The sequence below is a fragment of the Zootoca vivipara genome, chromosome Z2, assembly GCF_965207765.1.
Source record: "Zootoca vivipara chromosome Z2, rZooViv2.hap1.1, whole genome shotgun sequence".
Classification (NCBI taxonomy): domain Eukaryota; kingdom Metazoa; phylum Chordata; class Lepidosauria; order Squamata; family Lacertidae; genus Zootoca; species Zootoca vivipara.
Genome location: NC_142585.1, coordinates 42,194,295 through 42,208,864, shown reverse-complemented (window position 1 = coordinate 42,208,864; position 14,570 = coordinate 42,194,295). Strand labels below are relative to the sequence as shown.

The 14,570-nt window shown below is 45.2% G+C and overlaps 1 protein-coding gene across 4 annotated transcripts in view; it reads left to right on the top strand.

Moving 5' to 3' along the window:
• WHRN (whirlin) overlaps positions 1–14,570 on the top strand; it is a 104,677-nt gene that overhangs the window by 38,120 nt on the left and 51,987 nt on the right. For all 4 annotated transcript variants that reach the window (XM_088665011.1, XM_088665009.1, XM_088665012.1 and 1 more), the window contains exon 3: positions 7,130–7,255. In XM_088665011.1, the coding sequence (XP_088521137.1) occupies positions 7,130–7,255 (126 nt within the window). The remainder of the gene's footprint in view (positions 1–7,129; positions 7,256–14,570) is intronic.

The following is a 14,570-nucleotide window of genomic DNA, read 5'->3' as shown; positions in this document are numbered from 1 at the left end:
TTTGTTTTCAAATCCATTGTTTTTTTTTTCTTTTTCAAAAATTGTATTTATTTGGTGGTATTGTAGCCAGGTAATTCCTAGCCTTTTAAGTTCTTCATATTTCCCCCCTTTTTATTGATTATTTTGTTCTTCTAATAAATCTTTATACACTGGCCAATTATCCATATTTTTCTTGTAGATGGAAATTGCCTCCACTGGTGAAAGCCACCATGGAGTTTGGGGCCCTAAGAGTGTTTTGTATCTTTCCCAAACCTTGTATAGGGCCTTCCTTACTATGTGATTAAGGAACCCTCCGAGGTTTTTCCCTTATTGTCCCAAATAGCCATGCCATCCAAAGACGTTATTCCACCCTTCTATGTCTAATATTTTAGTGTGTTTTTTTAATGTTTTGCATTCTTTGAGCCAAACAAAGCTTGTTGCTTCATAATATAGTTTAGGATCTGGGACCGCAAAACCCCCTCTGTCTCTAATTTCTGTTAATAATTTAAATTTTATTCTCGGTATTTTACTTCTCCAGATGAATTTAACCAGATCTTTATGCCTCAGTTTTCCTTAAATTATCCCTTACTTGCCTCTGACTTTCATTAATCACAGCTATCCTGCTCCATTCCCTTCTTCTCTCCATCCTCTTCCATCCCCTCATCTTCGTCTTCCTCTTCCCTTCTGCATGTGTTGGAGGTTACAGGAGTCCAGAATGCAAGCTAAGAGGTGAGAGGAGGGCAACAAAATGCAAAACAGCCCAGCAGAGTTGAAGGCAGAGATGTGGATTGATTTAAATAGGTTGATGTACCACCCTGGACTGGGACCTAAGGGTAGATTGCACAAATCATATAAGCAATTGTCTTTTTAAAGAATGTTTCTAACAGGCTGGCCTTTATATGAGGCAGAGTGAGGCAGACACCTCCAGCAAGTCATTTGGGGCATCATGAAAGGGCAGCCAACTGTTTAATTTATTATAATTGTATTTCTTTACAGCCAAGGGAGAGGTGCCTGTGGGATATTCTGCTGCTCATACCAAAATGTGTGCCTGGACAAAACACTGCAGTGTGCAGTGCTCCTGTTCACCATTCAAGCCAGGCAGCACATGCCCTTTCCCAGAATACTCCATTGATTTCCCCCTCTCCAGTTTTCTGCCCTTGTGCCCCACTCAAACAGCAGTCCGTGACCATTAAACATTCTATTTGGTCTGCTTTTACAAATAACTACAATTTGCACATTTAATGTGCTTTTATTGCAGCAAAGTTAACAAATATACACATATATATGTATATGTATATGTATATGTATACAAATATACATATATATGTGTGTATATATTAAAATTTCAAAAGAAAACAATACTAAAGGAAGTCAAATATAAAATGCACATTTAAAACAGCACAATTAACAAGAGACTAAAATATTATCATGAGTATAGAACATAGCTGGTGGTGGTTCAAGGTGGGCAGTACCGTAGCTGTGGAAGCTCAGTTTGGATGGCCTGGGTCTGCAGTAAGAGGCAGACAATATGGTACATACAGGATAGGATGGCCTGGGATTCTGAGTGACCACCTTCTCCCATATGAACATGTCCATGAATTAGAATCATCAGATGACGTCTTGCTGTGGGTGCCCTCACCTGTCAGAGCTTAGGTAGCTGGCTGCCTTGGACATCTCCTTCTCTGTTGTGGTCCCTCAGTTATGGAACATCTTCCCTACACATGTCCAACTGATTCCTTCGTTGACATTTTAATACATCCATTGAAAACAGTATCTGCCCTCCCCCACCTGAAGCATTTGATCTTAATCATTATTGGAAGGTCAGTGGTTCGAATCCGCTCAATGGTGGTGAGCTCCCGTTGCTCTGTCCCAGCTTCTGCCAACCTAGCAGTTTGGAAGCATACCAGTGCAAGTAGATAAATAGGTACCGCCATGGTGGGAAGGTAAACAGTGTTTCCATGCACACTCTTGTTTCCGTCACAGTATTCTGTTGCACCAGAAGTGGTTTAGTCATGCTGGCCACATGACCTGGAAAGTTGCTGTGGAGAAAGGCCAGCTCCCTTGGTCTGAAAACAAGATGAGCGTCGCACCCCATAGTCACTTTTTTTTACTGGATTTAACTATCTAGGAGTCCTTTACCTTTACTATATATATCTATACATATAAAATGAAATATAAAATAAAAGAAATTCCTCAATGTAACTATGTTCTCCATGATGGTTGTGTGGCCAGTTTTCAGCCTTGCTCTGGCCTGAGACTTGCTGAGTGTTTTTGTGGGCAATCAGTGAGAAAACTGCAGACTTACCCTTGAAATGTACCCCTAGATAAGAAACAAATAGACAAATAGGTCCATGGGCTTTTGTGCTAGGCATTTACATACTTGACCTGAATGTCACAATCCACTGATCTCTCTTCTCTCCTCCTTAAGCATGGAGGAGACAAGTGTTCATTTGCTCTTGCAAACTTGCTCCTTTCTCCAAGGCACTTGGTTTGGGGAGAACTGGCAATTTCCTCCATTTGCAGCCTAGGCCTGTCAGTCAAAAAGAAGGTCTCTCTCCTTCCTTTTGATCCAAATGTGTAAGCTAAAGATGTCAGTTTTTGTCTTTGCAAGGTTGTTCCTTTTTCACCTCCCCCACATCCTGGTGTTCACAATAAAACTCCGAGACATTGTTTCACTCTTCAATCACACTTGTCTGCAGCTTATTTTTAAATGTCTGGATTGCTAAATTTCACAAAGCTTTTAAACTGGTGCCCACCTTGCCTTGTAAAACTCTAAAATCCCACCAAGGCACCCTGCCTCACTTTGTTATTCAGGATTCTTAGGAGTCCTTTTGTACACTTCTGGTGTATGCAAGCTCGGAGCTCAGTACAATTCAAGGTCAGAGTGAGAGGAATGTTCCTAACAGTTCCCTCTATTCTTTCTCTCTGTGGCATCAGTTGCCTAGTTTCACAGCATTGTTTAGGTGATCGTGTCAGATCTTACTAATGTAGGAAGCTGTCATATACAAACTCAGACTATTCATCCACCTACCTCAGTATTGTCTACACTGACTGGCTGTGACTCTCCAGGGTTTCAGGCAGCCATACCTGGAGATGTTGGGGATTGAACCTGGGACCTTCTGCATGTAAAGTTTGCAACCACAGGCCTTCCCCCAAGCAGATGCTGCTTGGCAGCATTGACAGCAGGTGGATGAAGGTAGATCATCCATCAGTGAGCTGGAAGCACAAAGGAATCATTGGATGTATTCTTCTTTCTTCTTTGGCGATCACTCATCATAGCCAAGTTAGATTGTCTTCCATGAACACGGTCTTAACAGTGAATCCATAAGTGACTGTGGAGGCCAATTCTGGATCCACATGTCCTTCCACAGTGGGATCATGTGCCAGTTCATGACTAGGGGTTTCCAGATTTTCACAGTCCTGCCCCTGTTACCATTTGCCGATCGCCATGGGATTTTTTTTGGGGGGGGGTTGAGTTTGGGATGGGTTATTATAAGATGCTTGTGTGTTAATTTGTTTTATGTGTGTAGATCAGTGCACAATGACCAACGCACAGTCTTCGCTGTAAGGCTCTATTCTGATGGCATGAGTACCACGATGACCGATAGATTCTTATCTGTTGCAGCCTTCATCCACCTGCTCTGCCATTGAGGACTTCTTGGATCATTCTTTGTCTAGCTCCTCCCCTTTGAACTTTCTGCCTTGGGTGACCCTGCTGGGAGTATGAGACTCCCGATGACTTCACTCACAAGGGTCATAGGAACATGCAAGCCCACTCACCACGACAAGGTGATGATCCAGCGAATGAGATTGGATGTATTAACATCCGCACCTGCACCCCATCACCCCATCACCAATCACTACCTCTAAATCATTTTCCTTGAAAGTTATAATTGCACACTTAACAGTTCCACGAATATCATAGGAGTAGCATTTTCAAAAAACAAATGATTACCTCTTTCATCAAACGTCTTTACTTCTGCTCTATTACATACTGGCTGCTAAACTCTCTAATTAATATGGGATTAATGCACTCCTGTCTCCAACTCTGCAATAAAGAGGTGTCTGCCTCTGCGATCACAAGCCTCCTGGAAAGACTTCATAATTCTTCCATCTATTTTTACCAAGATAATTGCTCCCAAGTCTAAAGAGAAATAAATCCACTCCTTTAGTTATCTGATTCCTCGGAGAGCTCACAGCCTACAGCAGCGTTTTGTCAATAAGGCATATGCTGTGCAGTATTATTTAAAGGGGGGGGGACGTTTCTGTATGCTGAAGCCATACGTCGCCTGAATTCTAATAGAAATCAGATCTGCTTGGGGTTTTCTCCTGAGAGCCTTAGGTATATTAGTTTGACTGAAAATGCAATTAAAAGCATTTTCCATTCCATCCAGAACTTACAGTCCCTGCATGCTTGAGGCGGACCATATTCATATTCATACTGTAAGCAGAGGACTTTGTTGCATTAATCACACTCTAGAGATAACTAAAGTTTGATTCCTTGCTCTCAGAGCTGTGATGCAACCAGGTAAATGTAGGGACGGGATAGGACAGATATAAGAAACAGGACAGATAAAAGAAAGAATGAAACCCTTCATGCAGCACTATTTAACACAGGAGGCCATGCTGGCCACCAACTCTGAAAGCTTTATTGAGGATTATACACATTTATGGAGGACAAGGCTACTAGCCATGATGACTATGCTCTGAATACCAGTTACTGGAAACCTCAGGAGGGGAGAGTGCTGTTGTGCTCAAATCCTGCTTGCTGGTTTGTCACAGGCATCTGGGTGGCCAGTTTGAGAACAGGGTGCTGGACTAGATGGGCCATTGGCCTGTTCCAGCAGGCTCCTCTTATGTTTTTAAGTTACAAAAAGGAGGTGCACACAACAAAAGTTTATGAACCATCTAATCCAGAGATGGAAGGAAGGAGAGCTACCAACAAAAGAAGAATGGCAGACTAAACTGATGGAGTATGCAGGGATGCTGAAACTGACGGGGAAGATCAGAAACCAGGAAGGTCAAGTATTCTTAAAAGACTAAATTTTTCATTTAATTAAAAGACCATTGTAAACAGTTAAAATCATAGGCAGGCATATAATGACACTTGTAATGTGGAATTAAGTATGGCAACTATAAATATTTAAGAGATGGATAAAGGGAAAATATGCAGAAAATTTTATCTTGAATGTGGAACCCATGGAGGGAGGGAAGGAGGTCCGGAGGTCCAGTAGAACCTTTTATTTTTAATATTTGAAATGGATAAAGTTAAAATTATAGAATTTTGTGAAACCAATAAAAAATGTTATATCTAAACAAAGTTTATGAACCATCTGGAGAGAGGGAAAGGAGCAATCATTAGTCTTCCTTCCAAAGCACAAGGATCCATATCACATATAGCATAGCAATACACCGTAATTACATCAGAAAGGGCCCTGCTGGATCAGGCCAATCTTGTCCTGCATCCTCTTTCCCACAGCGGCCAAACAGATGCCTTCAGCAAACCCCAAGTCAGGATGTGAAAGCAACCATCTTTCTTCATTGTTAAAGTCATGAGAAGATCCTGGCTCCTAGATGAGGCCAAGGGCTCATGTAATCCAGCATCCTGTTCTCACAGTAGCCAACCAGATGCTTATGGAAAATCTGTAAGGAGGATGGTCATTCATATAAGGAAGAAGAGATACTTCCTGTATAATTAATCTCTTTCTCTGCGCAGCTGCTTTACTCTTCCTGTTGGATCAGTTTTGCCCAGTGACAGCCTGTGACATTCAGACGTCCAGCACTTTGATTCCCATTGTCCCTTCCGCTTTGCCTTGCAGCTTCAGGATCCTTTAATGCTGCCAACTTTTGTTGCTTTTTCCATCAGGGGCTGTTGAGGGTCACCTGTGTGGTTCTTTCTGCTGTCTCAATTTCCTAGGTGCAAGGCAGTATGGGTAGGAGGGGAGGATTTGATCAGTTTGTGGCCCACATCAAAGTGTGGACCTTTATTAAGGGGCTGGAGGGAGAAGGTTTCAAGAGTTACAGAACAACAAGGGCTAGAGAACCTAAAACGGAGTAAATCCAATGAGCAGTGATTTACCTGGTTCTCCTTTAGGGATGAGCAAATCTGACAATTTTCATTTCTCTTTCCTTCAAACTTTAAGGGGCACCAAAAAGATTGCCATACAGGTGCCTGCCTGATATCAATAGGCAGGGAGCACCAAAGTGTGGGTGGTGCCGCACTAAAAGATTGACGTGGAAGGAGTATCATGTGGGACTTACAACAGTGCAAGTTCCACAGCTCAAAGTGGCTGGGTGGCCATATATGAAACAAGGCATCATGGGACTGCAAAGTAGTGTATTAGGCTGGTATTCAACTAAGCTGCACTCGGAGTAGACTTAAATTAATGGACCTCACTTACTCATGTATATTAGTATCCGCTGATAGGCTTTGAATAAAATTTAGTAGAATCCACTCTTAAGTATTTAAAGTATTTAAATAACATTGGGTTGCATCCAGTGCTTTTAAAAAAATGAATAAATAAAAAGGTTTAGGGGTACTCTCATTTGACTCAAGAAAATCACCATTTTATAGTTCAAATTGGAAAAAATAAATACAGTAAATGAACAAAAGTACAAAGATTCACAAAATGTTTAGGGGTATGCACCCCCCCCCAAAGCACTGGTTGCATCCAACTAAGTCCTATTCAGAGTAGAGCCATTGAAATTAATGAACCTAAGTTAGTCATGCCCATCAATTTCAATGAGTCTGCTCTGAGGAGGACTAAAATTGGATAGAATCCTAATCCCACCAGTAAGCCCCAACAAATTCAGTTTGACTTCTGAATAGACCTGATGTTCTGTTAGTTCTGAGTCTCCACCTTCACAACCCTGTAGTCAAAGCCATCTCTTATTCTTGTTTGCCCAAAATATATATTATACAAAATCCCGGGTACTGAATAAAATAGAGAGCTGGATCCAAGTTACATCCATATCAACAACTATGGGTTGTAGCCAATTAAGTTCTACTCAGAGTAGACCTACTGAAATGAATGAACTTAAGCTTGTCATCTTTATTAAATCCAATGTATCTGCTCAGAGTAGTTGTTGGACACAACCTTCTGTGTGTGCCTACAGAGCTCCAAAATTCATCATTATTTTCTTGGCACAGGTGAATCTGGTCCTGAATGAAGGGCGATCACTTGGCCTCATGATCCGAGGAGGAGCCGAATATGCTCTTGGGATTTACATCACAGGCGTGGACAAGGGCTCTGAAGCAGAAAGCACTGGCTTGAAGGTGAGTGCAGCTGGTTAAAAGCGCATATCTCATGGTGCAAGAATAGGAAACCAAACCACTAGCCCTGAGCTAATGGCCCACAACTCTAAAGAGTCAGTGCCAGTGGAGCATAGCTGCCAAGTTTTCCCTTTTCTCACGAGGAAGCCTATTCAGCATAAGGGAATTTCCCTTAAAAAGGGGGATAACTTGGCAGCTATGCAGTGGAGTCGATACAGAGCTAGATAGACAAAATGTCTTCTGTTAGGGCAGCTTCGTGTATTCCCTTCATGGCATCATTATAGGGCATTGATTTGATATCTATAAACCAAAGGAGTAATCCCCACCCCCACTTCTTTAAGTAGCAAACTCTTCTCATGAAATACTGGGCAGCAAAACAGTTCTTAGATTCCAGCAACTAGTATTATTTTAGTACACAGAAAGATTCTGCAACACTTTTGCAGTGGGAAATCCACTGATCAGTTCAAGTCAATTCAGAATGTTGGCCTTAACCTTTAGGTTTTAAAAAAAACAGGGAGTGGGTGGTGCTGCGGTCTAAGCCACTGAGCCTCTTGTGCTTGCCAGTCGGAAGGTTGGCAGTTCGAGTCAGTGCAAAAGGGTGAGCTCCCGTTGCTCTGTCCCAGCTCCTGCCAACCTAGCAGTTCAAAAGCCTGCAGCCAGTGAGTAGATAAATAGGTACCGCTGCAGTGGGAAGGTAAACGGCATTTCCATGCGCTCTGGTACACATCACAGTGTCCTGTTATGCCAGAATCAGTTTAGTCATGCTGGCCACATGGCCCAGAAAGCTGTCTGTGGACAAACACTAGCTCCCTCAGCCTGAAAATGGAGATGAAAAGCCACAATTCATAGTCAAGTTTGATTGGACTTAACCGTCCAGGGGTCCTTTACCTTACCTTTTACCTTTACCTTAACCTTTAAAGTCCTCAAAGGCTTGGGAGCTTTGCACGTCCTTTGGTGCATTCCTCTCCACATGCTCCAGTTATCATCTGGGCCCTTGCTCCAAATCCTTCAACCTAGGGAGGTGAGGCTGCTGTCAATTGGCATACAACCTTTTCTTTCGTGGGCCACCACACCCCATCAGTGTATTGCTTCTTGTGGTCAGTGAAGACTCGGCTCTATAAAAAGGCCTTTAGTTGGCTCATAGTACATTTGAGCTGCTGGGATTTGTTATACAGGTAGGATATTGTTAAATGTTTCAGTCTGAATGCACTGGGAGAGTTAAAGAACTGTGTTTGCTTTGCTTTCTTTCTGTTACTGTTTGTTAGTCTTATTGAGTCTCTTTTGAGAAATAGGAGGGATATATATATATATATATATATATATATATATATATATATATGCACACACGCACGCACGCACGCGCGCACACACACACTGTATAAATCAATCAGTAAAGCATAAATCAAGCCCAGCAGTCCTTCTGCAGGGATTGGCTGCTGCATATTCATAAGCAGCTGGCAGATGTGTTTTGCAGTGGCATGGAAACAAACCAAGCCTCCTGCACTAATCCGTTCGGCAAGGTATCATGCATAAACATTGATGGCCACATCAGTGCATTTAAAATGTGCTTTTGTGTACCTTTTTGCAGTTTAGCATGGGGGCGTTGTGTGAATATGTTTTCTTTATCATTTTGCATGAAACGCTGCATTGTCCACTTGGCCACAGTTTTCGATTCTTTCAGGGTGAGTGGTTCTTTTCAGGAGCGATTCATTCTCCTAGTTAAATGGTAATTCAGAAGAAGCAAAACAGACAACAGAGCAAACCCCAAAAAGGAGGCTATCTTCTACTGAGTCAGGCCATTGGTCCATGTGACTCAGTATTGTCTACACTGACTGGCAGCAGCTCTTGGGGGGGGGGGGCGGCGGTTAAGACAGGGAGTCTTTCACAACGCTACCTGGAGTTGTCAGAAATTGAATCCAGGATTCTCTGTATGTAAAGCAGATTCTGTCCCACTGACCTCCAAATTCAGACAAGTCATGTAATACTATCCATATACAGTGGTACCGTGTTTCCCACATTTTAAGACACCGTCTTATATTTATTTTACCCAAGAAAACAAGCCTATGGCTTATTTTCGGGGGGTGTCTTTTTTTTTAAAAAAAAAATACTGTACACGTTGTTGCTGCTGGGTCCCACGGACTCAGGGCTCAGGACGTGCAGCAAGCCTCCTTCTCCTTCTGCCACGTTGCTGCTGCTGGAGGCGGCCTGCCAGGTTGGCGCCCAGCTGCGCTGGCACTGGGCATGGGAGAGAGCAGGAGACTGATCAGCCACTGCGGCATCGCGCTGCCAGAGACTCGCAGCCACTGAGGAGCTCGCGGCACTGGGGCTTGAGGGCGGCTCTCGCCTTGCCGCCCTTTCTCCCGCTCCCGGGGGAGACGCGGCTTCCATCCCCCGTTGCCAAGGAAATGGCCCAGGGGAGAGACGCCAGAGCGGAGGGGCCGCCCGGCTGTTGCCACCGCCAAAAACGGCAATGCTTAGGGCCGCCTCCTCCTCACGCGAGATGAAGTAAAGCCCCTCGAGCGGTCTAGGGCTCGCTTCCGAATGCGCAGGGATAGGGCTGCGCCATTAAACTGCTTGCAAACTCCTTGGAAAAAAGAAACGTGTCCTGCAGAGCGCCAGATCAAGGAGGTGGCCTGCGGGGTTGTCGCCGCTCAGCACCGCGCAGAGCGCCGGATTGAGGAGCCGGTCTGCAGAGTCGGCGCCCAGCAGCGCGGCGCTGGATTGGGGAGGCGGTGCTTCGTGCGGAGCTGCTGGGCACCGACCCTGCAGACCGGCTCCTCGATCCGGTGCTCTGGGCGGTGCTTCTGGGCGCCGACCCGGCAGGCCGCCGGATCGAGGAGCCGGTCTGCAGGGTCGGCGCCCAGCAGCTCCGCACGAAGCACCGCCTTCCCAATCCAGCGCCGCGCTGCTGGGCGCCGACTCTGCAGACCGGCTCCTCAATCCGGCGCTCTGCGCGGTGCTGAGCGGCGACAACCCCGCAGGCCACCTCCTTGATCTGGCGCTCTGCAGGACACGTTTCTTTTTTCCAAGGAGTTTGCAAGCAGTTTAATGGCGCAGCCCTATCCCTGCGCATTCGGAAGCGAGCCCTAGACCGCTCGAGGGGCTTTACTTCATCTCGCGTGAGGAGGAGGCGGCCCTAAGCATTGCCGTTTTTGGCGGTGGCAACAGCCGGGCGGCCCCTCCGCTCTGGCGTCTCTCCCCTGGGCCATTTCCTTGGCAACGGGGGATGGAAGCCGCGTCTCCCCCGGGAGCGGGAGAAAGGGCGGCAAGGCGAGAGCCGCCCTCAAGCCCCAGTGCCGCGAGCTCCTCAGTGGCTGCGAGTCTCTGGCAGCGAGATGCCGCAGTGGCTGATCAGTCTCCTGCTCTCTCCCATGCCCAGCGCTGGCAGGCGGCGGCATGGCTTATTTTCGGGGTATGGCTTAAATTTTACAAAAGCTTTCAAATCCTGCCATGGCTTATATTATGACTACGTCTTAAAAAGGGGGAAACACGGTACCTCTAGTTACGAACTTAATTCGTTCCGGAATTCATTCCTGGCGCACCGGAAACTGGAATCCGTATCCTGTACGCCATTGATCATAATTCGAAATTTGATTATTGGGAGAAAAAGTAGGGAACCTAGGTTGAAGTGGGTGGTGAGGTATCTTTTATACCAATGATTTTCATCTTCTTTTTCCCTCGCAGCAGCTATCTGACCCCCATAGTCCTTCTGCTGCCTGGGAGGAAATTGCTTATGGTATTTTCTTCCCAATTCACTCAGATCTCTGGCTTCCCCCCCCCCCTTGCTTTTTCATAAAATGCCAAACTATTAGATGCAGGCACCATTATGTTCAAGCAAGAGTCATAAAACAATAACTGCAGGCTTGGTACAAATACAACCTTCTGTGAACAAGCTATTTTATAACTTCAGCTGACCATAATACGTATCATTATCGCCCCATCTGTCCTTTCATCTCCATTTCCAAAAGGAGGAGATAATTAGAGGCCATCCTCCCAGCCTAATTCCTGTGATATGTATTTCTTTTTCTTTTCACACTTCCACCTTCTGCCTGCAGGATATTTAGGATGTGCTGTTTTTATTCCCTATTGGAGCTGCTTCTTCTGGATTGTCTTCTGTGCCAGGCATCCCCAAACTGCAGCCCTCCAGATGTTTTTGCCTACAATTCCCATGATCCCTAGCTAACAGGACCAGTGGTCAGGGAATATGGGAATTGTAGTCCAAAACATCTGGAGGGCTGAAGTTTGGGGATGCCTGTTCTATGCTGTCCTCCACTGTGTTACGTATGGGGTTTTTGCCCATACAGGAATCTGTTCCACATTCATTTCCTCTGCTGGAAAACTCCTGCATATCTGGCATGTTCAGAGCATGACTTCAGCTGCCACTTTGAGTGCTATCCAGCATTCTTGGCATCCACCATCACTTCACAAGAACAAAGGCCTAATTTTGTCTGAGATGGTCAACAGCAACATTCTTCTAGTACAATGAGCCATATTCCCTTCTGGGCAACATTCAAGGGGGCCACATACTTGTGATGGACAGAGCAATGGATGTGAATTTTACCTTTATACAGTAGGTGTGTGCGCGCACGTACACACACACACACACACACACACACACACACACACACTCCATTCAGGCAAGCAAAAAACATTGTCAGAGTTCAAGAACACATTCCAATTACGTAGGCAAATGTGATGCATTTTTTTTGTATCACACTTTATCCTAGTACTGTAAATGAATTTTTTGTACGTACTACATTGCCAGAGAATTGCTTTGCAGGGCATGAAGAGGTGTAAAATTCAAAGGATGGCTGTGTTTAGTTTTGCATAATCTTTTAGGAAGCAAAATAGGGTATGTTCACCTTTAAATGCAAATCGAACTGGTTTTCTGCCCCCCTCCATATCTCACGCTTTCTAGTCAATTTCCCTGTCACTTTTCTTACTGAAAAAGGTCCAATTTTTTCAAAAGTGTGTTCATTGCAAAAGAGCATGAGATCACATCGATCGCTTTAATTGTGCAAATCTAAATTTGCTGGTATGCAACTGAATCCCTCCCACAATGTGACAATCCAATGCTCTTGAAATACCCCCTCCCTCCTGACAGACCTGCATGCCTTTGGGCCTTTGGGAAGTATGATGGAAACAGCTGCACAGAGGTGTTCCCTTTCTGAATGAAAGTGGATCACAGGGTCTGAGGAGATCATTAGAAACCAAGGTGGCACCGCACAGGCTGGCTCAATGGTGCATTATTAATCACCACGAGGCATTTTATGACATTGCACACTGGTTAATGTCACTCCAGAGCATGGAGTCTTAATCTGGTGCAGATCTAGCATCCAGCAATCCAAATCTAATGAGGATCCCAGGTATCTATCTATCTATCTATCTATCTATCTATCTATCCATCTATGAATGAATGACCAACAAGGCTGCATAGCTATCTTGTTTGTTTTGAACTAAGCTGTGGGAAAATTGCATCAGAAGCACGAGGAGAGCATTGCAGGGGGTTGGGCGAGATAACCCTTGGGGGTACCTTCCAACACTACAACTCTCGGATTCTAAAATCCCGTGCCAATCCTGAGCTGGATCAGGCCAAATGCCAACTAGTCCAACATCCTCTTCTCACAGTAGCTGGCCAAATGCCTCTGGGGAGCTTCTCCCAACCTGCAATTCCCAGCAACTGATATTCAGAAGCATTGCTGCCTTCCACCAGTGGAGGCAGAGCACAACCATCATAACTACCAGCCATTGATTGCTTTCTCCTCCCTTGTACGGTATTTATCTCATCTGCTTTTAAAGCCATCCAGGTGGGTGGCCATCACTACCTCACAAATTTCACCCCCTTTGTGGGGAAATAAATTGGGGCAGGGGGAAAAAGCATTTCATTGCATTCTTCAAGGGGTGGATAGATTCTTCAATGTTTTCTCGGGGGGGGGGCCTCCCCCTTTCTTTGTTTGTCCTCACCTCAAGCAGTTCTTTTGTGGCTGTCACCAGCAATGTAATACTTGAGACATGGGTGCGGCAGACAGCATTGCAATAAAATTCTTTCATGGGATTTCCCCTTGCCTTTTTTCTGACCACCATCATTTTACTGCTGCTGTGAAAAATACTTACCCGGAATTGCCTTGTTTTAGAAGCAGGGGAAAGTGCTCCAAAATGGATTGCTTGCTGCTTTGATGAGGCCCTGGAGACGTCTGGTTGTTACCCATTTAATTCAAAGATTCCTTTGATCGCCTGTGCCAGCTGTCAATGGGTTGGTGCTATGTGGAAGGGGGGGGAGAGATTTGGGTAATTATTTGTGGAGCCTTCTCTTGGGACTTCATCATCATTAGGAAGCTGGTAATCAGCTGTTTGGAAGCAGAGGCAACAGCAGTATGGTGTTTGTCTCTGTTCCTGCTCCTGTGTCTTATCTCCCTGGCTTCCTTATGTAATGGGTCCAATCTGGTCATGGCTCTGCCATGGGTAGCAGTCTGCGGTGAACCAGGAGCCAAAAGCTGCAGGGGAAATCCAGGAGGCAGGACCAAAGAGAGCATAAAAACACTATGAAGAGCCTTGCTGGATTGCGTCAGCGGCCCATCTAGTCCAGCATCCTGTTCTCACAGTGGCCCACCAGATGCCTCTAGGAAGGTGGACAGGAGTGCAACAGCAGTCTGCCCACCTGTGATAACCAGTAATTGGCATTCAGAGGCATACCTCATCTGACAGTGAAGGTAGAACATTGTAGACAGTATCTGTCAACAGCCTCATCCTCTAAAAGAGCAAGTCAGGAGTGAAAAACAAGCCAGAGGGTAGGAGGGATGGTCAAGTTTGGTGCCAAGAGCACCTACTAATATGGTGGTTAATTAAATATCACCCCCACGCCCCCCCAAAGAGGACACTAAATTCCTCAAATTTTGCATATGATAGCCCAGTTTGTATAGATTGGTGGCATGTTTTCCCATCCTGGGCAATGTTCTGGACAGGTGATCTGGAGCTGGCAGTCTTGAATGGCATTGGTTTTTCTGAATCCTTTCCCACCAGGACTTAGAACCCCTTTTGGCACAGAAACTGCTTTGGTCACCAACCTATAGCATCAACCATGGTATCTTCCTGGAGATAGCGTCTAGGTTGCGGGTCGGCAGCATTACATTGCAGTTGTTCAATTCCCACCTGGTGTCAGGGTGCTGTCAGAGGCTCCTGGCTGGTTGCCCAGGAAAGTATAAAGATAAATATAAAGTATGAAGGAAATCCAGGAAAGTATAAAGACAATGCTTTGATGGTGTTTCCTGCTTGTCAGGGGGTTGGACTGGAAGACCCTTGTGGTCTCTTCCAACTCTAT